Source organism: Tachypleus tridentatus, chromosome 1, assembly GCF_004210375.1.
Source record: "Tachypleus tridentatus isolate NWPU-2018 chromosome 1, ASM421037v1, whole genome shotgun sequence".
In the NCBI taxonomy this organism is placed as follows: Eukaryota; Metazoa; Arthropoda; class Merostomata; order Xiphosura; family Limulidae; genus Tachypleus; species Tachypleus tridentatus.
In genome coordinates this window covers 144,221,796-144,249,344 of record NC_134825.1, presented here as the reverse complement: position 1 = coordinate 144,249,344, position 27,549 = coordinate 144,221,796, and the positions used below count along the sequence as shown (strand labels likewise).

Sequence of the window (27,549 nt, the reverse complement as noted above, 5' to 3'; positions counted from 1 at the left end):
GATTAGTAAAAATATAACGTCAGAAAGAGGCTTCTGGTGAACTTATTAATATCTCAGCAAATTAAAAATGTAGAAAGTTCAAAGTTTAAATTCTTATTGTACTCATGTACACTTTGTTTCTAAGTAACTGGAAACTGCAGCAGCTTATTTTTGAAGTTAAATAGTTCTGAAGTGAAGAAATTGGAGCTCAGACACAGAAAAAGGAAGGTTGTCTTTGAAAACTTAGATAATATAAACATTTCAATAACAAACTAGGCTTTTGGGTCAGGTTTACTGAAATACATTAATACTAAAACTGTTTAATTACATTTTGAACCTACCATTTACAAGGCCATGACATGTGTGGAAAGAACACATCCATATGTAAAAGTTTATATTAAAAAGTATATATACACACACACATACCAACTTGATCTCCAGGTATTCGAGCAGAAACTACAGAAAATTCCTGAAAGTAAAAGAGAATTACAAGTTTATCACTATTCATAAAGAATGTAAACTAACACATTATTACCAGAAAGAATGCTTTATTACAATTCAAGTTAATAAATTTTCCATCATTCATAAAGAATGTAAACCAATGTGATTTTATGATTCAAGAAACAATATGAAGGTTAAAATAATTAAAAAATTAACTTTTAGCATTTCTATACACTTCTTGAAATTGCTTGATAGAAAAAGTTCACAAAAACTTTCAAAAACCAAATTAAGCTCTCGCCAACTTTCACTTCAAAAACGTTAACCTCTACAAGTAATTGAAATGTATTTCTTAATAACAGAATATAAAATGGTCTTTATAAATCTAAAAAGTTGTTTAAAATGTATAAAACAGTATTAATAGTACTAAATTAAATCCACCTTGCTGTTTCCTACCCAATAAAAAGTATTTCTTTATAATTTCAAAAGCTGTGTGATATGAAACAGTACACTAGAACTACTACACTACATTTGCATGGTATTTCCTATACAAAAATCACAAATAATGGAATTGTCACTTGTTAATACACCAACTCTATACTGTATGTGGAAACCAAGACTGTAAACTACTAAGCATTGACTGTTATGTTGATTTAAACATTTAAAAACTAAAAAAATCAAAACTAAAAGTTATTTTAAAATGAAAATGTATGTACAATATCCTACATTCAGTAAGTTACAATTTCTAAATTATTTACCTATATATCATGTAACAATAATAATAATAATGTTAATTATTTAAGCTAAAAACAGAATAACAATATGCTAATGTTAAAAAAAATCTCACAGTTACATATTGTTAACTACTGTTGGCTGAACTGACAAACAAGTATTTTCTTGCATTTGTTTTTAGCATTATCTCTTTACTAAATAAGAAATGAATTATTTTTTCTATTTGTTCTTTATCTTGTAGTAGAAACAAGCAATGGTGGGAACTATAAAAAATTCTGTATATTTTATTTATTATAAAATGAGAACTTGGTAAATATTACTGAGAATAATTCACTTGTTAATGAATATTAAAATGTAATATAAACCAGATAAAAAGGATGATATTTGTATCATTTTAATGTTTAATATTAATTAACATAGTTAATTCTATTTATTAACAAATCCCCATACTACTCAACATGTTAAGATTTTAACTGGAGATGTATTTATTCTAGTATCAGCAACTGCAACTTTTATATGTATTTTGTTTGTGCTGACAACAGTTCAATATTAAATTGCTTTTGCTCAAAATGATTTTGTAGTTAGAAACACTATTCAATATCCATTTTAAAGAAATTTCTTCCAATAATGTTAATGATTCTACATTTATTCAACCTGAATAGATTTTCTGGAATTTGTGATATACAATCTGCAGACACTATAAAATTCTGAGATGTCTACAAGACCTGAAGCAGGTTAAATAGTTGAATACAAGGATTACAAAATGTAAAAAACAACAACACACTATTAACAGATAAACTTAATATCAGCTTTTTCAGGTAAAACTAGGTGTGGTATAGTTGAATGAATGAGCCATGTAAACTACAATCACCCACACTAATGACATTGTTAGAAAAGAAGAGCTAATGTTTAGCCACTGCTCTGGTTCTAAAACTTATGACATGATGGAAATATGCCACATAGTCTAGACATTCAGAAAAGGAAATTTCCAAATGCTGTAAGCTATGTTTTTGATGCAGTCTGTTTGCAAATGTTTGCTTTACATGAGTAGATTCTCATGTCCTGATGATTGCCATGTTGGTTTGTAATTCAAATCACCTTTTATAACAAGTGATGTCAATATAAACAATTACTGAAGATAAAGACTTGTAAACTTTGTGTGATTTCATTGAGAAAGAAACCAAGTAACTTAAAAAAACATGCTTAAAAAATAAAAGTGACTCCCATACTATAAGTCCTAAACTAAGATGAAAAAAATACATGGTTTTCAGAAAAAGATGTTTTTGTGCAATTGCATTTAACTGCTGAAATACTTTACTTACATTATTGATTTTAGTGTCAAAGAACACAAGTTTGCAAGGTTTTGACTGTATTGTGTTGCCCCTAGAAAGAAATTACAGCTGCTGTGATAAGCATGAGTCAAGAAATTCTAGCTTGAATTATAGAAAATTTTGGCAATGTTAATGTTTCTGGGTTCCAATGGTTCACATGTAAATATTTTCATATGACTTGCAGCTCCCTATCCTCATGTGTTCCTTGACACTTAACTCAATACTGTAATTAAGCTACTTTAGTAAATAAATGCAATAATGCTACAGTATCTTTTTTCTGAAGACCATATACATGTGCCCATGCATTAAGCTTGAACCACTATGTTATGTTCTTAAATTCACACTAAGTTAGTGACAAGAAATTCACATTGGATCATCAATTGAGGAAGTCCAAGTACCTCAGAATCTTTATTCTAGTTCACCATCACATCATGGCCTCAGATTACAAGAACAGCCATAGAGATCTGTTAGTAAACATTTCATTCATTGTAATAACTCTTATCTTTAATCCTGACAGTTAAAGATTTGTTCATGTTTAAAGGAAACATTTTTTTGTCATTAGTCTTAGAAATCTTGTGACACCATATAATTACATAATGCATGATTCCAGCCAAACAAATTTTTTAAATTTTACCTGATCATCTGGAGAGCAAGGTGATCCTTTATTTACATTTTGAGCTGACTGTTTGGCATTTGGAAGAGGTGATTTGATGGTTTCAGTTCTGCCTTCTGTTATGGCTTCATTTCTGTTCTTATCTTCATGCCAACCTTGATAAGGAGGAGGAATGTTGTCAGTTGCTTTACAACTGTCTGGAGATATAGATCGCCTCTTTCTCCCAACATCTGATGAACCTAATTGAGAAAAACAGAATGCTTCAAAGAATTATCAATATTGTTTCTGTTACAGATATGAGTAAAATATTAATACAAATCTTAGTACAGACATGAATTAAACATGAATATTTTCATCACAAGATTAAAAATCTATATAAATTATCTACTTTCTATTAAATTATTACAAACATACTTCAGAAAAGTAAGTAACTTCAGTAAGAAGTTAATAATTATAAAGTATAAATTACATTTACAAAATCTTGAATTTTCTTTGTTAGAAATTTTGAACAATAGTTTTAAATTCTATATTACTCTCATGCTTTTCCACTATCTAATTCATTTGACATTTCTCTTATGCTGAGTAAAAAAAATAATGTTCTGGAAAAAGTTATGTGATATTGTAATTATATGAATTAGTTGAATTCAAACACACATGCATTAAAACTTTAAATTTGAAGCAGTTAGATATCTTATGCACATATACAGGATACATTTATTGGTGCATTCACAAAACAGCATGCACAACTAGAAACTTTGTATGTCCAATCATTATATTTACATACAAATGCTGCATGTATTTATAACAGCTTATTATATAGATGCTACTCTAGTCTTGTTGAGTGTTCTAAAATTCATGGATTTCCTGTTGAGTAATTAAGCAGAAACAGAAGAGTAAGAAGAGGCTCACCAGAAAACGTATTGTTGAACATGAATTTGAATTCTGTTTGATGCAAAGAAAGAGAGTGGACACAAGTTAAACACAAAGAAATAATCTTTATTTTAACAAAATCATAAAACAGCTACAAAGAATGCTACAAATACTTCAAAAGATGATCTTCCTCATGGTTCTAAGTACCCATGTCTATGTCCACCTGGCTGCTTACTTCTGACAGTGGACTTAGAATTGGTATATGCTGAAGGTTGGGGCATTATTTTATTTTAGATAATGGTGTAAATGACATATCTTGATTCTTTGACCATAATGGTCAGTTCCTGGACTGTTTTCCAAGCAGAAGCAAAGAAAATGACTGAAATTCTCAATCTAAGTTGCCACAGTTAAGTTGACATTGGAAGACCACCTCTGTGTTTTGAAGATCTCATTAAAGGTTTTATCTTCAAAAAGGATTTCTTAGCTGAAATATATTATTGGTCTTGTTGGAAATAATATATGGAAACATTGGTTTTCAACTATATTTCTCAACTGACATCCCCTGATGCATAATGGATATTTCATGATCTTTCTTTGGCTTCACAACATCCCCAGTGTTATTATTGGTGTCAGAGTGGTCTCTGGTCTAGTGTTATCATCACTGGTTTGGTGATGGCTAACCCATGTTTCAACATATGCTCAGCTTCAGAAGGTATTTAATTTGTCTATCATAACATCTTCCTTAGAAACAGAATACTCGACCCACTTCTTTTGATAAGTGACATTCCCACAGGCTTACTTGATCTCACATGTATATCACCTGTTAACCTACCTAAATTCAACTGTAGTCTCCAGTGCTACCATTCCCATGACAACAGCTCACAGAACCCTAGCATCAATAATAAAATATTTAAAAAACTAATGCAACTATCAGCTACCACCACAGGAAATAATTTTATTCTTCTAATAAGGAAAATTCATGAACACCAAAAACATGTTCAGCAAAGCTAAAAGACTACTACGAAGCAAAGCAAAGGAATGTTACTTCTTGCCTATGGATGTACACTCACGGTCTATTTCATGCACTTAAACTGTGCCTTGTACTGAAACAATGTTAAAAACTATTCAGTAAAATTGCATGACTTAGAGTTGGTTATAAACAAATTCAATGCTGGATGTAAGAAGGTGTAATTACTCATTACAAATTTCATTTTCTCTATCAGTTGAATTACATTCAACAAAAATGTTACTTGCTACATATGTGCAACACCACACACACATATTCATTTATATGTATATAATGTTATCACAAATCTATCTCAGCATTCCATAATGTCATACACACAAAAAGCTATTGATAAACTGCCTCCAGCTCTTGAATCATTACCAACGCAAACTACCCATGGTAGTCCTCTTACCATCTAAGAGCTGTTAAATTCAACATGCTTTCTCATCATTATGGAATAAATAACCACCAGCAAAATTCATCTAAACTAAGACTTTACAACCAATATTCTTGCAGCCAAGCTTAATAATAATGCTGTTTCTGCATTATATATCAATATACAACATGATTAACCCAGTCTAAATACAATACTCTACAGTAAAATGTATTCATAGGTACCAACACTAGTAGCCAAACCATCAAGACAGTATCACCATTGAAGAGTCAAACCACTCACTACAGATGGGATCACAGAGAATTAAATCAGGTAAATCCAATGAATGAAAAATTATTAAATCTAGATTCACAATAACCAAGTTTACTTTGTGTTGAGAAAGAACACAATTCTCTCATTGCACATGGTGAAGTTACAGACATACAAGTGTACTGTGAAGATGCCAGTTGAGTACTACATGGTTAGCATTGTAGAGTTTCTGCTAAGCAACTAATTAGAATGAGCAATTTATGCATTTCACTATGTTAAACTGTTCAATAGCTCAGAACATATGGGTCAGAATGCTCATTCAACTGGATTTTTGAACTCCTAATAACTATCATCCTCAATCATACAAACTGTTTGTATCCTAAGCATTACATCTTTTAACACAAGCCATCCTAACTATGCAATACTCAGTAAATATAGGCTAAAAAGTGTGCACATACTTCTGAATTAAACTCTGCCAAAAGTTCAGAAAGTATGGATACAACATACCTCTAGTCCCATTAATCTTAAAATCAGGACATTACCATATATTTTTGATAGCCAAGTGGCAAAGAAAATGCAGTGTATATATATTTCATAATGAAATATCACCAACAGTTCAGTCATGATTTTACAATCAGTGACACATCCTAACTGCTGGTCAAACAGTTAATCTCAACCATAATGATTATGAGGGCACTGTTAGCATCTTAGACGACCACTAGGATTACCTAGTACCTCTTCTACATGCATTCAAGGTATGATGCATCCTTCACAGCCAAATGAGTGCTTTCAAAATTTCCTTCTCATCAGTTCAGCTGAAATGACACAAAATAGTAATCACATCATCTTCTGTCTTATCAGCCTTGACCTTTGGTACTTGGTGAATCAAATAGATGAGAAGCCTGTCTGTAACATAAGCTTAAGTTTATGAAAATGTTTCACATGCTCAAGTTTTTTCACTGTTTTGTTGTAATATCTCTTCTGCTATACAGAGACATACCAAAACTACTTCCACAGAAACTCATGTGGCTCAGCCAATGCATATCTTAGACTTTTAACACATTTTTGCTTTAGAAGGAAGAGGGACAAACACCATTCAATCTAAACTTAAATAAGTTTTTCAAACAAGCAGTCAACCAGTTAATTCTTGTTCTGTTGCAGGATAGCCATTAAGAAATACAGCAACCATTCATCCTGGTCAGTTCAGCTTGGATTAATGAACTTCACAAGCATACACTTGATATTTAATATTACCTATTCTGCCAAACAATTATATGGGAGTGATAAAGTGAAGGGAACATCATTATCATACAAAATACTGAGCACAACTAAGAGAATAGTTACCTACTGAAATTAGCTTCTGAATCTTCGTAAATTTCTTCAGGCTATTCAGTGGTCTTCCAGTGCATCAATGACTGACTGTTTTAAAATATTGAACAACGGATAAACTTTGATCTATTTAACAAAATAACTAATCATGACCAATATTCAGGTACCAGGTCTAAGGCTCTTAATCAACAAACACCTTCTAATATATCCAATAATTCTCTGTGAAGACAAACCATATGATGTTTACAGCTTCATTCTGTTGCACATCACTACAAGTGTGCTTAACACCTTGTGGGCTTGAGATTTGCACTACATAAAATCTGAACAAATTTTTTGCTCAAGAGCCCTAGAGATGACTAGTTACAAAACAGGTTGAGAACCATGTCTCATGCTTGAAACAATGGTACAGCACACTTTCCTGGTTTCAATTTTCAACATTCCACTCTAATCTGCTTCAGTAACATGAACAGGAAATTGACTAACATGTGGCCAAATGTCAAGATACTATCAACACAGTCTACGTATCTCTTCAAATGATCCCCCTTAAGCTAGTAAAATATTGTACAAGTCATTAGCATGAGATCAAACTTGTAAAAACCATCTTAGCTGCTAAAAACAATTTTTTTAGTTATGCTATTGTCGCATAGTCCAAACATAGATGCCATGTCTGAGGGATTTAACAACCAAGCACCTTCTAATGTGTCCAGTCAATTGCCTGTCCAGAAAAGTGAAAGGTGTCAGGATGAGTAACTACATTCATCCATCTGAAATAACACTTTAGTATTCCTTTTTATTTCCTGTAAATGACTATTGGAAATGACCACACACTTTCATAAGGATGCATAATTCTTTCCTATAATTAACACTTTATTTTGGTGATGACTGTATTCCTAGTATTTTAGGAAAGCTGTGTTTCTTTGTTTATCAGAGATATACAGATTGTATCTATGCAATTGTAAATTATTTTTATATGGTCTCGCAAATCTGTCAATGTAATTAATCAAGAGATTACAAAATATCCACCTCTGCATTGAATCAAGATTGCTTGCACAGTCCTCAACTCTGCCTCTGATGTGTCAACAGACAAGTATTGTATTTTGGACATAGCATAACAGAAGTAATGTATTTATACTACTAGTTATGGTTAACTCCACTTTGCCTGCCATACTGATGGTCATTCCATCAGAAAGCTGGATAACTGACTGCCTATACTAAAAGAAAAATAAAGTGACTTCATCTTTCCTTGGATAGATTATTGTCCAAACTGATGCTGTCTGGACAGTACACAGTGAATTCCATACACTGGCTCTATAACCAATCAAACAAAACTAAACCTGATCCTAATAAATGATGAAACATCACTTGTGTGCATTATATACTGTCACTCCCACCACAACAAACATTCATGCAGTCAACTGATCCTGTGTCTGGTTTAGCTAATATCATATTGGCATTCCTGAGAAAATGTAGCTCACTGCATAGGCAAAATTGACAAATAATTTCCATAGAATGTCATCTTGAAGACAGTAATACCAGAATCACAATGACTATTAAAGAATTAAAACACTGAAATATTATGTACATTACAATGCTAACTTCATTGACATACATTGAGAGTAAAGATGCTTAACTAAATTTTGATTGCAATTCAGTAAAACCTGAGATGTGCTGAGAAGAGGATTCACAGAACTTGGGGTTAACTGGACAAAGGGCTCAATACATTAGGAATGCATTATACACAATAAAATTAACTAGCATCCTAGCAGCTCTTGTAGAAACCAGGAACACCATCTCTCAACCCTGAACAATGAAGTAACCATCCCCAATAGAAATGAGCTGTTTACCAAACCTGTCAGTATAAGCTCCCTGCTGCAATTATCCAAACTGATGGCCAGATATTATTCAGACATCATTAATTTCACAAGGCAGCTGTAACAGCAGTTACAGCTTTTCACTAATCCCACTGCATCTGCTGCAGCTTTCCCTATCTTGTTGCCAAGCGAAATATAAACAGTTCACTTTGAATTGACTCTACTGCCCACATCCAAAGAGAAACTTTGATTTTTCCTTCCTGAATGGCATCTAGTAAGAGGTATTATCATCAGTACCGACTACAGCACAAACATCTTGGAAGTAACAGGCAATAGGAGACAGTGGGGTTGTCTCACAGATCTGGGATTTATTGGCTGTTGATTTGCTCTTGACGAAGTTTGAGCTTGGCATGAGGTATTTACTTTCATAATGTGATCTGGTTAAGCTACTGCTGCTGTGACCTTTTCCTCTCTTATTACCTGTTCAAAGCCACCACTTGGAAGTCTCAATTCCACAGAAACTGCCACCATTATGATAATAGATCTTACATCTCAAGCCCAAATGCTCATAAGCTGCTGAAATAGTTGTAGGGTATGCTTTACCATACAAAAGATGGCCAAGTTCTTAGAAGTACCCTTCTTTTAAACATTGAACCTGGCCTAATAGACAGTTTGGATATCAAACAAGTTGAAATGTCATCATATCTTGGAATTTTTTTAAATGTTATATATTTCCTAGAAGAAGCTCCAAAATAGTTTAAGTTTTAAAATTGGGTTTACTACATCTTCCATAACTTCAGGCTTACAATGCATTAACTTTCTCTCGCTATATAAGCTTGGTCAAATCCACCGAGTTCATGACTTCAAAATTGATCTTTACAATTTTAATATTATAACTTGTAATCTGTTCTGTGCATCTTCACAAAGTTTTGTAAGCTTTCAGTAAATGTTAAGTCTTTTGTAGCCAAAAAACAAAAACAAATCAGAATATTTAAGTAAATACTGTAACTAAAAGTTCCTCTATAAAAATAAAACTTATATATTATTAAAATTTGGAATATTACTTATGTTTTATGCTATCTTTATTGGAATACTATGAAAATAAAGTGATTTAATTACATTTCAAATGGAACTCACTAAGACCTCATGACATGCACAGAGAAAGCAAGTGACTTACTTACATTCTCAAACCTATGTTGTGTACCATATTTACATTCATATTATGTCATATGAATAATGTACCCTATGTATTCACTTCTTAAACAAACTTGAATGGAAAAACTTACTTTTCTTTGTATGTGGCTTCAAAAAGGGATGAGAAAAGAATTCATCTAGAAAACAGAATACAAAATTTCAAACAGACTTCTCAGCAATACCTAAAATAAATAATACCCACCCCTACCCCTTTTCACAACATTCAGCACTTATCCTTCACATTTTTTGGATTTATTAACATTTTTAACCTGTCAGTCTTTTCTATACTAGCATTAAACACATCCAAAAATATTATGTAGTTTAACAATAGTATTATTTATACTTTTAACATATTAACAAATGTATAGCTTAAGTCAATAAGCATTTTTATGTAATACATACGAAGTAAAGTTTAATTCAAATTGATATATGTGATAAACTTCAGGAAAATGATACATGCGAAAATTTATCCTTATCACAGTTACTAGAAATACATATAATAGAACAGAATTATGTAATAATACATAATTAGTCAGACTGTGGATTTTACTTCAGCTTAAAGTTTATAACTTTCAGCTTATTTCCACATTCTGAAAATCCTTTTTATGATTTTTTTTGTTCATCATTAGCCTGTTATATCTGAGTGGAGAAGGTGTCAAAGTAGCTGATTGTTACTGTTTTTTTGGAAGTTTATTTTGCTAAATGTGTGTCACCTTTTATAAGGCAGGGGTCAATTGACCCTCTCTCCATATTTGTAAAATATAATCACATAATCCCGACCATATATAACCTTATCTTCCTATGAACATATTATACAAATAACTCTACTTATTTTATTCATTTCAAAACATTTTTCTTGTCTGAATCACATTTAACTGAAAGGGAAATAACAATATACCTCTAACAGATTATTTTCTAGTTTTCTAACTTACAAGTTTATTTTAATAACTTATGTCAAACCTAGTTTAATGTTAATATAATTTCTATAATGTGCAAGAATATTAAAGACATTTTTATTTAATCCTTCCTGTTTTTACTGTTACTACTTTCTATCATTTTAAAATATTTTACATCAACAAGTAACATAATAATCAGATTGTTAACTTTTGTTTTAACCACAATTTTTCCAGCAAATAAACTCTACACAAATGTATTTTACATTTAGGTATAGCACAGTTTTTTCCATTAACTTCAGCCATAATAGAACATTGCCACTGTTATCAAAGACACTTAAAATTTTAAGTTTTATATCTACAAATAACACAATATTTACAATTGACTTCAGCACCAGCCATCGTTTTCCCAGTCTTTAAACACTGCACAAAATATATCATGCCAAATACAGCTTTCACTATTAATCTTAGCCCTGGCAGAACTATTTGCCATTGTTTTTAATATTATAAAACATCATAATAAATATTTTATACCTAATTTAACTTTTCCACTAACTTTAGCCCTAACAGATATTTACCAGTGTTACTAAACGTACGAGGGCTGTTCAAAAAATATGCGGACTGTTTGAATTGCGCAGCTCCAGTTGGTTCCAGGGAAATCCACTTGGTGTCGCTAGGTTCGCACAGATCAGCTGATTACGACGCCATTTCCCAATTGCAGATATCTTCATTTGTGTATTAGCTACGCGGTTTTAAGTGAAGTGCGATTTTTTCGTTTGGCGGATTTCAGAATGAATGACCTGAAGGAGCAACGACTTGCTGTGAAATTTTGTGTTAAACTTGGAAAATCTGCAACTGAAACTTTTGCTATGCTTAACACGGCTTACGGTGATGTTGCTATGAAGTGTACGGCATGTTTCAAGTGGCATGAACGTTTTAAGGATGGTTGACAGTCCATTGAAAATGATGAGTGTCCTGGACGTCCTTCCACGTCAACTGACGACCCACACGTCGACAAAATCAACACCCTGGTGCGGGCAAATCGACGTCTGACTGTCAGGGAGCTTGCTGAAGAGTGTGGGATATCAGTTGGATCTTGTTACGAGATTTTGACTGAAAAATTGAAGATGCACCACGTTGGTGCAAAATTCAGCCCTCAGAACTTGCAAGTTTTTGGCCAAACACTTGATCACTGTTCTTCCCCACCCCCCCCTACATACCTGACCTTGCTCCTTGTGATTTTTTTCTTGTTCCCCAAACTCAAAAGACCCTTGAAAGGAAGAAGATTTGAGACGATTCCCGAGATTAAGGCAAATGCAACGAAGGAGCTGGAGGACATTACAAAAGAAGCGTACCAGGACTGTTTCAACAAGTGGAAACACCGTTGGGATAAGTGTGTGTGTTAGGGAGGAGAGTACTTTGAAGGGGTCCCAGACCTGTAACTTCTAAATAAAGTACATTTTGTTTTATGACGTCAGTCCGCATATTTTTTTAACAGATCTTGTAACAATGTTCACTCCTCACTTCATGTCCTTTATAAATTAATTACATAGAGGTTTTGTAATATTCATTATATTTTCCTACATCTTTAAAGTTAAATAATGAATTAGAAATATTATAAGACCTATCAAAACATTTGCTACCTCTAGGCTTATAAAGGAGCTTTATTTATTTAGTCTTAGTAACTTTACACTAGTAACTTTGTAATTGTCTGGATATTAAGTTTTTACTTCAGTTCTCTTTCACATATATTTATAACAGTCACATGCTTACGAAAATAATTAACATTGAACTCTCAACTAGAAGAAGTTTCAAGAAATTTAATCAAATACAAATTACTCAGCAAACAGTATTCTTAACTTTTGTCTAATAGCTAAAATGAAGCATATTGAATTTTGCTACCTTTTTTTGTCCTTGTTATTAAACGTACAGGGTAAGTAAAAGAAACTTGACCATATTATCTGATTTGACTGGTCTATGCACATAGTTTTAAGCATTTTTATACTGTCTGGTAATAAGTAACAGCGAGCAACACAGTTTGATTGAACATGAAGCCATAAATTCATGTTATTTCTGTTTCAGGTGGGATTAACTGGATGGGTGTGAAACTAAAAACATATGAGAGGTATTATTGCAATATATTTATTCTTTTTACACAATGATGGCAGGATTCATGTAAATGGGCTAAGAGCACAAAATTAAACTAAACATTTCTAAATTGAGACTGAAACATACCAAAATCCATTCTGTCTTTTGCATTTCTTTTCAACAACCTTAAAAGAAGATCATTCAACTCTGATGAGGTACCTGGTGGTATCCTACAGTGCAAAAAACACACAATAAAACATATGTTATTAGAAAAACATTCCTTTGACTTTGAAAAACGTATAAAAGTAGCCTTGAAATGAGGCTTAATTAAAGCTTTTCTTGTTTATTTAGCACTTAATCTTTAGTCAAATCCTAAATAATGGACATTAAAAATCATTTTGAGTCACTATGCAATACGTGCTTTTTGCTGAATTTATTCAGCTGATGGAATACTTGGAATTCATATGTTCCTTTAAAGTAATTACAGTAGGTGACTAGTTTTACCAATAAACATTTTACAGATATTTCCATCAAAAATAAATCTTATTTTATATCACAAGTTAAGCTTCAATCCAGTATTACATTATAATGCTTCTAAATTTGAGGTTGCATAAAAACTACTTTTTTTGGTATATTCAGGTGAAACTGATTCTCCTTAGAGTAAGAGGATAGGTCTGTAGAATAACAGGAAACTAAAAATGATATTTAGTACTAAGCAATATTGAAAACCTGAGTTTATAAAAATAAAATGAGACTAGATGCAATGCAAAACAAAAAAGCACAATCTTTATTATAACAGAAAACACAAAAAGAGTACATGAGTATGCTCTGGATGATGGAATATTGCTTGTCTGGTGCTTTCCATTTACAATGTAGATTTCAGGGAGAGGCATGGTGACCCACAATATAAGACCTCCCACAGTATAACTACTAAAATGGCCACCTTACCCAATCCAGTATTTATATATAACTGTTAATTTTTCTAAGTTTCTTTAATTGTTACAGGCAACATATTTACAACAAAATATGAACTGGCATTAATATAAAAAAGTCAGTACATGGAATTTTATTTAGTTGAACCATTTTTCTAAAAAGCAGTAATTTTTTGTTTTTTTACTACAAAATGTTTTCTGCAAAATAATTTTTTTTTCAGAGATGCTAATTGCAAATGTTTTACTCATTCAACAATCTATTGTGCCTCTAGATATACTACAGTAAGTACCAAGCCACTTAATGCTTCCTGAGCAGTAAGCACATCTGCTGTCTCCTCATTTTTATCCTCATACTTATAAAGTGGACCTTCCTTTGGTCTCCTTCTTCTTAATGGCACTTTCAGCAATGTTTTCATCAGTCAAGACATGGCCTAATTCTCTTTATTGTCAATATCAACTCAATATTTGATCATGTTTTTCATGAATTCTGGCTCTCAAGTATATCCCTCATTGTCCACAGGTCATAATCTGTTGCCATTGCAGAAAGCCTATTTTTCACCTATTTATTATTACCTTTCTCCATTTACAAAAAAAATTATATTTTCACCAGCAATTTCATATGTTAATCTCTAAAATAAAATTTCATGCAAGACATACTTTGCATGCCATTACCTTCAAAGTTAACTAATTTAGAAATTTAGAAGTTTACATTCTGTAGACAGCAAAGTTAACAGTAAATCTCATCTATAGTTTACTTTGAAAGTATGGATGATTCCTTGACCAAGGCAATGGATTAGGATCATGGAGATTTTCTGGATAAGAATCAATCTTTAACTTTCTGTCCTTGACTTTGAGACTGTCAGCAGATAGGTGAGCTAAACAATTATCTAAAAGCAGGCATTTCTTAGTCAAGTACTGGCTCTGGCAAATTGGTGGATCAAAACATTCATGAAACTAGGTCACATATAAGCTTGCAGTCATCAAAGCATTTGAGCTGCTTGAGTATTTTACAGGAAGTTTTTTTATATTTGTAAATTTAAAGTATTTTGGACTCTTACTTTTCCTGATACACAAAGGTGACACCTTACATGTTCCCACTTTGTTTAAACAAAACAAAAGTATGACTCTGTCACAACTTCACTTCAAGTTTGTTTTGTTCGGAGTTGACTTCAGGTACAAACGTTTGATAAGTTTTTTCTTAATGGTGTATGGCTATCTTATTTACATTCACCATTATTATAAAATAAGTAATAAATTTATTTATACATTTGTAAACTTCATAAAATATTTAAACAACCACAACACTAAGATGCCACTGAAGACAAAACACGTGGACAGTTCCATACTGGGCATGTCCAATGTAGAATGTAGGATAAGGAAGGAAAACTATACTAGATTAAAACAACTTTAACTTCAAACTGATCAGCCCATGATCATTCACAAGGTTGTTTTAAATTCAACATAATTTACTTCCCAGGTAACATCATAAAGCTTTGGACAGTCAATTTTGATTTATGTTTTACTGAATGTTTCTGAAGAAGTTGTAAAGCGAAATGTGGACTCAAAATTATTCAATACTCTATTAATAAAACTTAGAGTAAAATAAAACATTAAAATAACCCTTTAACATTAAAAAAATGCAAAGTGGAGGTACAAACTTACAACCACAACAGGTAAAACTAAATAAATAAAGGAAATTCAGAAAATACAGATACCAAGCTAACTTCAAGAGAAGACACCTTAACTCAAAATAAAAAATACTCAACAAAAATAATATAAAAGATGAAAAACAGGACAAAAATCTCCTCTTACACTTAAAAAAATTCATTTTTATTTTATATTTAATAATGATTCAGAGGTCCTCCCCCATTAACAAAATATACATACAAAAGTTTCCAACAGAAATAAAGCAAGCACAAAGATATCCAATTATTTTGTAGATAAAACACTATAATTATTAATTTAATATTTTAGCTCAATATATGTTCATAAATAGAATGGATAAGAATAGTTTTGAAGCTATTTGATATATATATATGTATATATCAAAAGTATTAAGATTTTTGAAGTAACATGGATGTTATTTATAAAATTCACATTTCTGAAAATACTTTCAGATTTACACAAGTTTTGTTCATTTGCAAAATCAACAGATAGTAATAAGAAATTTTCATATAACACTAATATATAAAGGTATCAAAGATCAAAGATTGAAGTACAACTTTATTACACATCATGATATTGTGTTTTAAGCAAAGCTTAGTGAAGTATATTTTGTTCTATAACATAGAAAATTTAGATAAAATTACTGATAAATTATCAAAGATAACTATTATATTTATTTCTTACAATTACTTAAAAAATTACAGATATGAAATAAAAATAAAACTCTCCAAACCTGCATAGATATTTTACAAATTTGAGTTGCAAGATTTTACCAAAATAATAAAACATTTTTTTTAAATTCTGACATCTTTCCCAGACAAATATGTTAATGCCATAATACAACCCTGGTACTGAATGTTCCTTGAATTGCAACAAAAAATAGGGACAATTTGACTGATGCACTGAAATTTGTAAATGTGAGATCATATTTCTCATTCAAAAGCATGCTTCTATTTTAGTATGGGCCAACAATGGTGGTGATATTCTTGAAAAGTTAGCAACAAACAATCAACAGTTGTACACAATATCAAAGAAACATTGAATTTCTTGCTTTGTAACAATCTTTCACAGCAACTATCATAGACTGGTTGGGAGAGATTATTTCTCCTCAGAGTTTAAGTGAGAAATTCCATTCTTATTTAATTAAGTGAACATTTTCTTGGTTTCAGTTTCAAGTAAGCCTGTCAAGTGTGCTGGAAATATCTTCTTGAGGTTCTCATACATTGACTCAAACTGTGGCTAAACACTACATCATCAAGGCATTTTGCCAACTGCAGTACCTTGAGTATAAGCTCCATCAGACATTTGAAAATAACCAGTGCATTATACAGACCAATGGGCAAGATTTGGAAAGCATACAGACACCTACTGTATTTTGCTGAAGGTACTCTTAGGCCTACTGTTATCATTCAGCTTAATTTGCAAGTATAACTCCAGATTCAAGCAGTAAAACCAATGAGAGCTTTCTGATATCTCCAGACATTTGTCTGCCAGAAATCCATACAAAAGTATGGATAAAGTCCATAAAGTCTTCCCTTATGCATATATTTCTCTCTATATGTATACGTCAATCTTTGAAATCAGCTGTTATGAAAAAAAGGCCATTTTTGACTTGAAGTGAGTCAAGAACTATCTGTAATCAACTATGGGACATATCAAACTGTTACCTCTTGTTCTCTGTCCAAGTTAGTTCACAGTATTAATTTTAATAACATCACGTGCAAGTTTACATATAAAAAGTCGAGAAACATTAATGTTTAAATTTCATGAATTTCTCTGTCTTTGTGAGAATAACAAAAGATCTTTGGATTGTAATATAATAATCTTTCATTTGAAGTAACTTAATTAAAAACAGAAATTGCATTTTTGTTTTTCAATAGCATGAATAGATGTGCGTAAATAGTAATATTAAAGCAACATATTGTTATTAGTACTAATAGTAAAAGCATTAATTTATATAATCATTATGAGCCTTAGCCTTAAGATTTGGCTATGAAAAGAAAAATCCCTAACTTGTATCAACATCCATAAGAATCTGTATCACTTCTTATGATGGGTTTGCCATACCCAGGGAGTAAAAACACAGAAACAAAGTCAAACTGGTTCAAGCTTTCATGAGACAGTTATTGTTTCATTTAATTTTTAATCAAGCTTGAGGATTAGTACAAACTCTACATCTGGTTTACAAAAATAACAATAACTATGTGCAGAACACCTACATGACTATTTAAAAACAATGGCTAAATATATCTTTCTAGAAATATATTGTCAACACTAGTTATGAAAAGGTGAAATTAATAGTTATTTCACTTGTAAACTATTAAATAATTATAATCTTTCTTAAACTACAGTGAAAAAAACCTCCACAGAAGTAGTGAACAGATAATCTATAAAGGAATTTTGTAGAAGACCTGATAAATATATAAATTAAAGGTACTTTTCAGTAACTATGATGAACAAGAATGTAAACAGTAATTCTTATGTACCATAAAGCTTTTGGTAATTTAATATGAAGTTAAATTAAAAACAGCTGTCTTTATAATTTGAAGCATGACTCAGAGATATGAAAAATTAATTGACATAGGCTCAGTCAAATTGACCGACCAGGTGACCACATTTAGTTGTTATAGTTCTGATACTACTAACTATTAATATGGTATGTATATCTTCATAAAAATTGATGGACTTTCAGTAAACATTATAAGTCTTTCACACAGCAAAAAAATAAATTTTTAGTGAAGCATACTTAATAAACTTAAAAAAAAGATTTATCCATGAATATATTAGGTTTATTATTATTATTATTAGTCTGAGTGCAAAATGATTTTCATGTTAATTTTAAAATACTTTTCTTCATTTCAAAAATTTCAAATTTCACTGGCATAATTTTAAACCTTCCTAAATGCATTTCATATGATTGTTTTCAGTAAAACTTTATATTTTTTCTGTTATTTTCTCTTCCCTAACTCTATACAAGGTTGGTGAATTTGACCAAGTTTATAACCACTAAAAAAATAAAATTAAATGTGTATTATCTTTTTTTTTAATTTATAAAATAACTCCAAATTGTAACATGAAACATACATGTATCCTAAGTAGCTTTCAATTCATAACAGAAAACATCTATTTATACTTAACTTTAGTATTATTCATACCATTATAAACTGTACATTGCTTGGGGAACCTAAAACTCAAGTCACACTCTTGAATTGCATTATCCATGAGGAACTCCGAGCTGCTCATATGCATGCCTTGTGAAATATTTTATCATATTATTATTTACTTTGCTTAATCCAACTTTAGCTAACATTAACATATTCCCATTTTTACCTTTTAGTTATTCTAATAACTGAAGAATACACATGCAAAACAAGAAATAAAGTACTTATCCAGTTTTTTCTTTTTTCTGTGAACTGTTTATGACACTTAACTCTAATTTTTTTATACTAATGGTAGTAATGCACTAAATAATTTTCATCAAATTAAATAATGCACCAAAGATCAAAAAGCAGCCAATGTCCTATATTACTCCACCAATTTTTTAGCTTTCTAACTATGTGATAAGAGCCATTAAAAATTCATCCAAACTAGTTGATATATTTCCCATGGGAATGAAACTTGTGCAAAAAGAGAAACTGATAATTCTCTAATCAGAAAATAATGTAATATATTATTTGATAGATGAAAACTTTGGCTTTTTATTTATTATAAATAATATATTATTAAACATAAGAGAAAACTACAAATAAACCCTGAAAGAGAGAATATGACAGGTGAGTGTGACAAGAGGGGTCTGATTTTCTACTTGATGGCTATAAAGTTATAGTTCATCTTAGTGATTAAGATTTTATAGTAATTTAAGTTAAATTTTATACTTATTGAAGTGGTGATGATAAATTAGAAAGATGAGATGCCTAGAAAAAAATGTCACCTTCTTGTACTAGGTGAAATTCAGAATTGTTTTTAAATATTACCTACTATCAAGATATGGATTATTAGTTATAATTTTATGCTATACTAATTGGTATAACATTAAGCAAAAGTAATTTCATTTTGAATGTAAGATACTAAAATCCTCGTGACATGCAAAGAAAAGGATATTCAAGCAGAGAGGGTTAAATGCAGCTGATACATCGGTAACAGCAAAATCAACAAAAATGTACTGCTCTGATATCAAACATTTCATACATAAAATGTTTGTAAGAATAAAACTATTACATAAAAGTTTAATATGTAACTATTATGATAAAAGATTCTTATTTGGAATATTACAAAATATACTTATATGATAGACTGAATAATGTTTCATTGAATATAAATCAATTAAATTAGGTTTTATAATAAAGAAAAATTGATTTCAAATGAATACTTTTCTGTATATTCTGAAGCTCAAAAGATAACAAAACCCTAATTAAGGTTAAGAGTACCTGGAACAGTCATGTGATTAAATTGACAAACTTACTAAATGTAAAAGATAACTTAATGGTTCATCACACACATATCATCACTCACTTGGGCTGAAGGTTAGGATTTTTTTCATAATACTGCTTCAAAGCTTGTGGAGTTTGTGCCTACAAGAACATATAAAACATTTTATATTGTAAGCCAATGTGAAAATCATATATGGTATTAAATAAGTTTAGAATTTTAATTTATGACAAAAATTGTGTGTAAAAAACACATTGCTTTTATCTTAGTTTTGTGCAAAGTGACAACTAAAGGAAATATAATTCACTTCAGATTATAAATCTCTCTTCTTTGTATTTCATTAGCTCACACATTGAAAAGAATAAAAATTGATATCAAATAAATCCAAGGTATACATATTATAAATTTATATTCATAAGAAAGCTTTATTAGCTTTCCAATTTCTATACCTACAGTTTCACAAACCTACAAAGCATTACAAGTTACTCTGTCATCTAATATTCAAAAACGTCTTACAGTTATTTGATTTTTCACTTATTTCATTTTGTTACTTTTATTATCTTTGCATTTTTAGAAAAGATAAACTGAGAAGTATAAATACCTTAGTGACTGTGTCTCTCAGTTAGCCAACCTCAAATCACATGAAAAACAATGTACATTTTGGTTTGATTTGTTCTGAATTTTATGCAAAGCTACACAAGGACTCTCTGCACTAGTCATCCCTAATTTAGCAGCGATAGACTAGAGAGAAAACAGATAGTCAACACTATCCACCACATGGTGATGGGCTAATTTTTTACTAACAAATAGTGGGATTAATTGTTACATTATAATGCCCACATGGTTGAAAGGACAAGTATGTTAAGTGTAACAGTAATTAAAGCCCATGATCCTCAGACAGTGAGATGAATGCCTTAGCCACCAGATCATTCCAGGTTGACAATGTAAAGAACAAGTAGTTAAAATCACAGAATTTGGATTTATGACTTGTGTTTGTAAAAATATTTATACAGTTTAGCAAAATTCTCACCTTTTTTGACCATGGCAAAATGTCTAACTTCTATTAATTTTTTAAAAACTTATTTTGCTATCCAACTCATTTTTATTCAGCTGGTTTAACTGCCCACTTAACATTTAAATGTTAACAAAAAAAATGACTGAAAATAAAAAGAAATCAGATAAAATTTTGAAAAATATTGAGCACTAATATATAGATTTACTTGTTGTTTTAAACTAAATGCTGTAAGTACATAACAGTTGAATGAAGTTTTTATGCTTTTTTTGAGACGAGTACAAGAATTATATTAAAAATTAAAATTAATACAATGTTATATAGTTGCACAATAAACAAAATGTATTAAAAGCGGGGCATAGAGGAACCCTACATATTTTGGTGGCAACCTATAACTCCCACATCAGAAGTAACAGTTAAAATTAGAATGTCTTAGACAGCTACATCACCTCAGATTTATGTAATTCTACATTACACTTTCAATGCCACTTCAACTTTGAATATAACTAAAGAACTTATAAAACAAATTTTTAGTATTTCACTTTTTTCTAGAACTGGCTCATGAACTTATTGAAAATTATATTTTTGATGTTTTCAATTCATAATGATCCTCTTATATCTAGTTTCCACTTAAAACTCAACCTTATTCATCAGTTTAACACCACATCAATTTACAAAACAAAATGTGGGTTCTAAATATCTTGCTAGAGTCAATTCAATCAATTTAGTTTTTTTTTCCTACCCCATTTTAATGTTCCTTAATTCAAAACTTCAGATTCCTACACATTTGGCCAATATACACTCAACTACAGAAAAAAAGAACATTGTACAGTTGTTAACTTGTTATCCCTCACTCACTTTTTACACCTTATTACTATACTATCTTTGAAGTAAAGTATTGACTAGAGGGAATGCAACTTACAGTACTCACTGCCAAAGTCTGGAATTCTTTTTTCCTTTGTTCTACAGGAACATGAGTACCAAAGTCTGAGAAACACTGTTGTGTATGTTATGTGCACTATAGTGTGTGAATAACACCAAGAATTCACAAAGTAACACACAAAGTAGTGAACTGTTATCTTACAATTGAACAGAAGTAATACATTTTCATCCAATATTGTATTGTGTAGATGCTGTGAAGTTATTATCAACATAGTTTTTGGATAAAATGTTTAGTATTAATTTATTTGTTCTATTACTTACTTGAAAAGGTGCTTTTCCAGTTAATCCTTGGAAAACAATAGTTCCTATGCTCCACAGATCAGCTTTGGCATCATATTTAATTGACATAATTACTTCTGGAGCCTTTGGAGAAAAGAAACAAAATGTATATAAAAAATATCTTCACTGATGAAAAAAGTCCTAGACAGGTTTGCAACTTCTTTTAATGTTAAGTGTTAATAAGACAGTCATCATCACTTTTTTCAAAAATTTCAAAATTTATGTTAAGTTTAATAACTGTAGTTGTTATTATTATCTTTTTGTTGTTGTTGTTCTACTACTAAAGCTCTTTTAAGGTAGTTTATACTGCTACAAACTTCTCAAGAAATAGTTATTCATCTTTTAATATTTACACACAAAAATATGTTGTCTTTATTGATATAGGATACATCTATATTAAAAACTATTTCAGTCATATTCATAATTCCAGTTAAATTTATAAGATAATGCAAATTAGTTAACACAATGATATTGCATATTTGATATAAAAATAGAATCCTGCACTTTATTTTCATCATACAATTTCTGCATGTTTTAATAAAACATAGCCATGAGTACAAGTATATCTGATATTGCATATTTCTTTATACTTTGTAGAACCATTTCTCTAATACCATTCTTACTTTTGGTTTCTTACATAATTATACTGTTTAGATTATTGTAAATTTATTCTCAAACAAAAACCTTATAATCACTAACTCACCATATACATGGGAGAGCCACAAAGTGTCATGGCCATTACTCCATCTTGAAGGAAACGAGCAAAGCCAAAATCAGCAATCTTTAGAGTGATATCATTTGGTGCAGGACACGACTTCCCTGAATGACACAGCAATATGTTCTGTGGCTTCAAATCTCGATGAACAATGTCTTTGGCATTAAGTGCTTTCATGGCCTCAGCTTCAAAAATTAAAAAATACTAACAGTAAATAATAATTATTAAACAGTGGCAATTTCATAATAATACCTTATTCATTAAAATAGGTAAAAGTGTAAAATAACAGTCATTAATTTTTATTTTTTATTAAATACAAAAACAGTATTCATTTAAAACAACATGAAACAAGCATCTGTTTTTATGTTACAAATTATGTACATAAATACTTAAGTAACACTGAATGAGTTTCAATTTGTATAAATTGTAAATTACTAAAGCAGTTGAGAGTTTATGTCCTAAAATTCTGAACAATTAATATACATGTATGATAGGAAGAAAATAAAACTAATACTCTTCTTGGGCATGGCTTGTGGATTTGTGTTTGTGACTATAAAACATTTCACTGGGCTACAGTAAAATGTCAAAAAGTTGTGAAATGAGGACACATTCAGCTTAAATGAACAAAACATATAATACTATAAGCTTTTCAAGTACATTATCCTAATAGTCCATGTTAGCTCATATATGAAAAGTTATTTTGCTACCAGTACAATTGTTAAATTTAGATTTCCTTTATTAAATTCACTCAAAGTTAATAACTTATTACTGAGAGGTCTTATGGTGTGTTCCATATTTAACAGAAATATTTTTATCATGATTTGATTCACTTTTCTCAAACAATATAAACAAAGAAATTAGAGTTCTGATATTACCAAACCTGAAAAAGTTGTATCCATTTTTTCTTTTAGTATATTTTTAGTATATATTTTTTTATATTTTTATTATGATTGAGCCACCCCTAAGTACCATTCTTCTAGTAAACATACGTGATTACTTTAGATGTACATGGTTCTTGGGGAAAAACCAAAGAGTCCCAGGGTAAAACTAAAATTTAGAGTAACAACATTTTTGTTTCTTGCTTTTCAATTTCATACGTCATGCTATGTAATAGCCTACAGTGTGTGTAGTTTTTCTCAAAATTCATGAGATGCACGCATTCTGCTTATATCATAATAGTACAAGTTGCAACATTAAGTATTCCTTACATATCATTTTAGTGACTAACTGACAGACAACATACTTGTGGAATACATTAGGTTTCTTCATTTCTTAACTTTATCCACATCTGTTTCTTTTTTCCTTCTCTTCATTTTTGACAATTATTCCTTAAGTATTAAGCACTAGTTAAATATAGGAAACTATGATACTACAGTATCGAAAACTTATGAATGTACTTATTTCTTACACTATGTTTAACAAAAAATAAAAAATAACAATAAATACATAATAATTATCTGTTAGATGAACACTCTCAAAGTCAAACATGCTATGTATTTCAGATCCCCATATTTTGTTCATCACCAGGCACAGCACCATAATGAAGGTAAAATAATTAAATCTACATATAAACAAGCTAATCTAAGTACAATTAAAGCCTTGAATAACTTGAACCTTTATTTAAAGAATGGTTTTATGCTTGATTAATTCTCATATTTCATTCATTCAAATCAATACTTACTTAAAGAACAAATTCATCAAAAGTTCCTTACGTAACATATGGCAATTAATATTAGACACCTGTTCTGCTAAATTAAATTATTTAAATTTTTATTTTTAACTGCTAATTTTTGTTCCTTTAGTAAAAATTTAAGCTTTTCTCATGTATTTAAAAATGGCTGGTATGGGTAGAGAAAGCACAAGCAGAGGAGCGAACAAAGTTTCGACCTTCTTCAGTCATCGTCACCTGTGCTTTTTCTACCCATACCAGCCATTTTTAAATATATAATTTTCTCTACAAATGGGATTCTTCATCATCATGGATTATTAAGCTTTTCTTAGTTTGAATAAACACAACTGCATTAAAATTTTAATTTCATAAATTTTCATTTTTTTAAACTCTTCATAAATTATCTTTCAAATATGACAACACTACTAGTTTTATTCTGCAGTCTATGGGATGAATCAGTCAGTATATTTAGAAATTAATTTTTCTATCTTATAAAAATTTCGGGTAAAAAAATGGGGACAAATTCCTTCTTTTTTTTCTTTGTACCAATTGTTAAAATTTTGGTACACTTAGATAAATGTTTTTTTTTTATTTTATGTGAATGTCCTCAAAGAATATCCGTACTACCTGTCCCTAACTTTTAAGTAACAGACTGGAGTGATGGCATCTAATCAACACTTCCCACCATCAACTCATCAGCTACTCTTCATCAACAAATAGTGGAACTGCCCATAAAATTACACTGTCCCCACAGCTGAAAGGACAAACACACTAACAGAATTTGAACCTGTGAAACAGAGACTAAGCATCAATTACCATAACCCTCTTAAATAAATAATTCACCTCTTAATAGAAATTAATAATATCTGTAGAGAAACAAAAGGCTCTCTATGTATGACCGGGTGAAAAACTCCAACTTTAAAGAGATGGGCTTGTGTTTAAGAAACAATGAATTTACCAAATAATAAAGTTTCTTGTCACCAAAAAATAAGTGGTTACTACTCACCTTTTTAAAAGTAAAATGAATATTTTGATGAGTATTCAACTGATTAAGAAATTAATTTAACCTGTCTTCTGACCAGTTTTGCATTAAAAAGTGTCATCACTATACATCAACCAAATTATAAGTTAAATAGCAATTAATAAAAAGCCACAGTTTCAAAATGATCTATAAAAATATTTCAAAGTAAAGGAGAAAACAGAGAATCCATATGTTATCCATGGATTCAACAAAATTTGTTATTAACTTTAAAAAGAGGAGAATATTTGTTAACTATATCATTATATTTAAGAGTTGAAATTCCATTATAAATTAATATTTCTTCAAATAATTGATGACTTTATTTAATGTAACTAAGATCAACAACAAAACTACATCAAAAGAAACAATGATATCTTTCTCAATTTCTATAAGTTGATTTAATTTATAAGGTGTATTGAACTCTTTATAAATCTTACATTATGAAGTTAAAAATTTAAATTTATGAATTATGTATTTAGGAACACAGTTTGATAAAAAAAAAATTGAAACCTGATACAATTACATGACAAGAAATGTACACATTTGTTCCATGATATATTTCCTTGCTTTGAATTTGAGCTCAAAAGCTATCCCATCCCAAGCAGATAATCTATCAGTTTAACTATAAGCCACTTTTTAACAAGTCAAATTACTAGGAAGTTACCTTCTCTAAGCATTTTCGGCAAAGAATAAAAATGACGGGTACAAAATTAAAAAGACATAATATTAAACTTTAATTGAGAGTTAAAGTAACACAAGATTTTAAGGCTTTGATATTTTTTGTATGATAATTATTAGTAGGATGCCTATTTAATAACTTAGATGAACTATCTGTTAATTATATGTTTTTAATACCTTAATCATAATGATTTTATTAAAAATAACTATCTGGTTAGCTTTATAAGCTTTAATTATAACAAATGTTTTACTAATTTTCAAAACATCATAGGATTTTGAGTTTTATTTTTAATAAGTGTTTTCACTATCAATTTACATTTTAAGATAAAATATGATTTTAAAATAATTTTATTTTTTAGAAGATTAGATAAAAGACCTAAAACTTTGATTCAGTTACCTGCAATCCAAAATTTTAACATAATAATTTACAAATTATTAACCAAGAATACATTACAATTTCTTTCCTCTTAAATGGAAAAATTTATTTGTGATTTAAACAGAATAACAAATTTCTTTAACTTATATTTATTTGTAGAACTGTCTTTTTCACAAAAACCCCAACTCTTTATTTTCTAAATATTGCCATAAAAGGTAATATGCTCTACTTACTAACTCTATCAAAGTGTAATATATAAACATCTATTACTAATTTCATTGTTAATTTTTTATTATATTCCCAAGGATAGATAAATACCATGAAAAACATGGATTACCTGTGGATTTTCAACTTTCTCCACTCCCTTGTGATATTCTCATTAATCGTTTTAAAAGTACAATTGTCACTTAAGTTTGTTATAGAAATATGTTGATAACACTTTTGTGTCGTATGGTTATGTTGTAGACAGGTTAAGTAGGTTTTTTTTTAATCAGCTGAATATATATTCACTTTAATGTTGAAATTAAAAATAACAGCAATTTATCCTTTTTTGATCTTCTAATGACAATAAACTTAGAGTTTTCTTTAAAATATTCCATACTTTATAAATCCTTTGCAGTAACCAATCCACCAGAGATTCTCAGCATAAATACATTTACTTCAACAGATATTACCAACTTCTAAGAAGTGTTAAACACATGTTAATAAACTGAGGATAAGACAGAAGATTTATTAATAAAGTTAATAACATGAAAAATACTAACTACTTATTCGTAAACTAATCCCAGAACTACATCAGATGTAGTTGTTTAGAAAGAGAGTAATTTTGTCATCATTTTTTTAATAACAATAATATTTTCTCCATAGAATTTAAGTTTTTGTCATACATTTATTATTCTTACAAG

General features: G+C 30.0%; 1 protein-coding gene across 1 annotated transcript in view; it reads right to left on the bottom strand.

Moving 5' to 3' along the window:
• LOC143226012 (serine/threonine-protein kinase unc-51-like) overlaps positions 1 to 27,549 on the bottom strand; it is a 116,367-nt gene that overhangs the window by 47,382 nt on the left and 41,436 nt on the right. The window contains exons 7-13 of the mRNA XM_076456384.1: positions 22,889 to 23,085; positions 22,168 to 22,269; positions 20,037 to 20,095; positions 13,075 to 13,157; positions 10,039 to 10,083; positions 3,115 to 3,332; positions 406 to 448 (exon numbers count right to left, since the gene is read on the bottom strand). Of these exons, the coding sequence (XP_076312499.1) occupies positions 406 to 448; positions 3,115 to 3,332; positions 10,039 to 10,083; positions 13,075 to 13,157; positions 20,037 to 20,095; positions 22,168 to 22,269; positions 22,889 to 23,085 (747 nt within the window). The remainder of the gene's footprint in view (positions 1 to 405; positions 449 to 3,114; positions 3,333 to 10,038; positions 10,084 to 13,074; positions 13,158 to 20,036; positions 20,096 to 22,167; positions 22,270 to 22,888; positions 23,086 to 27,549) is intronic.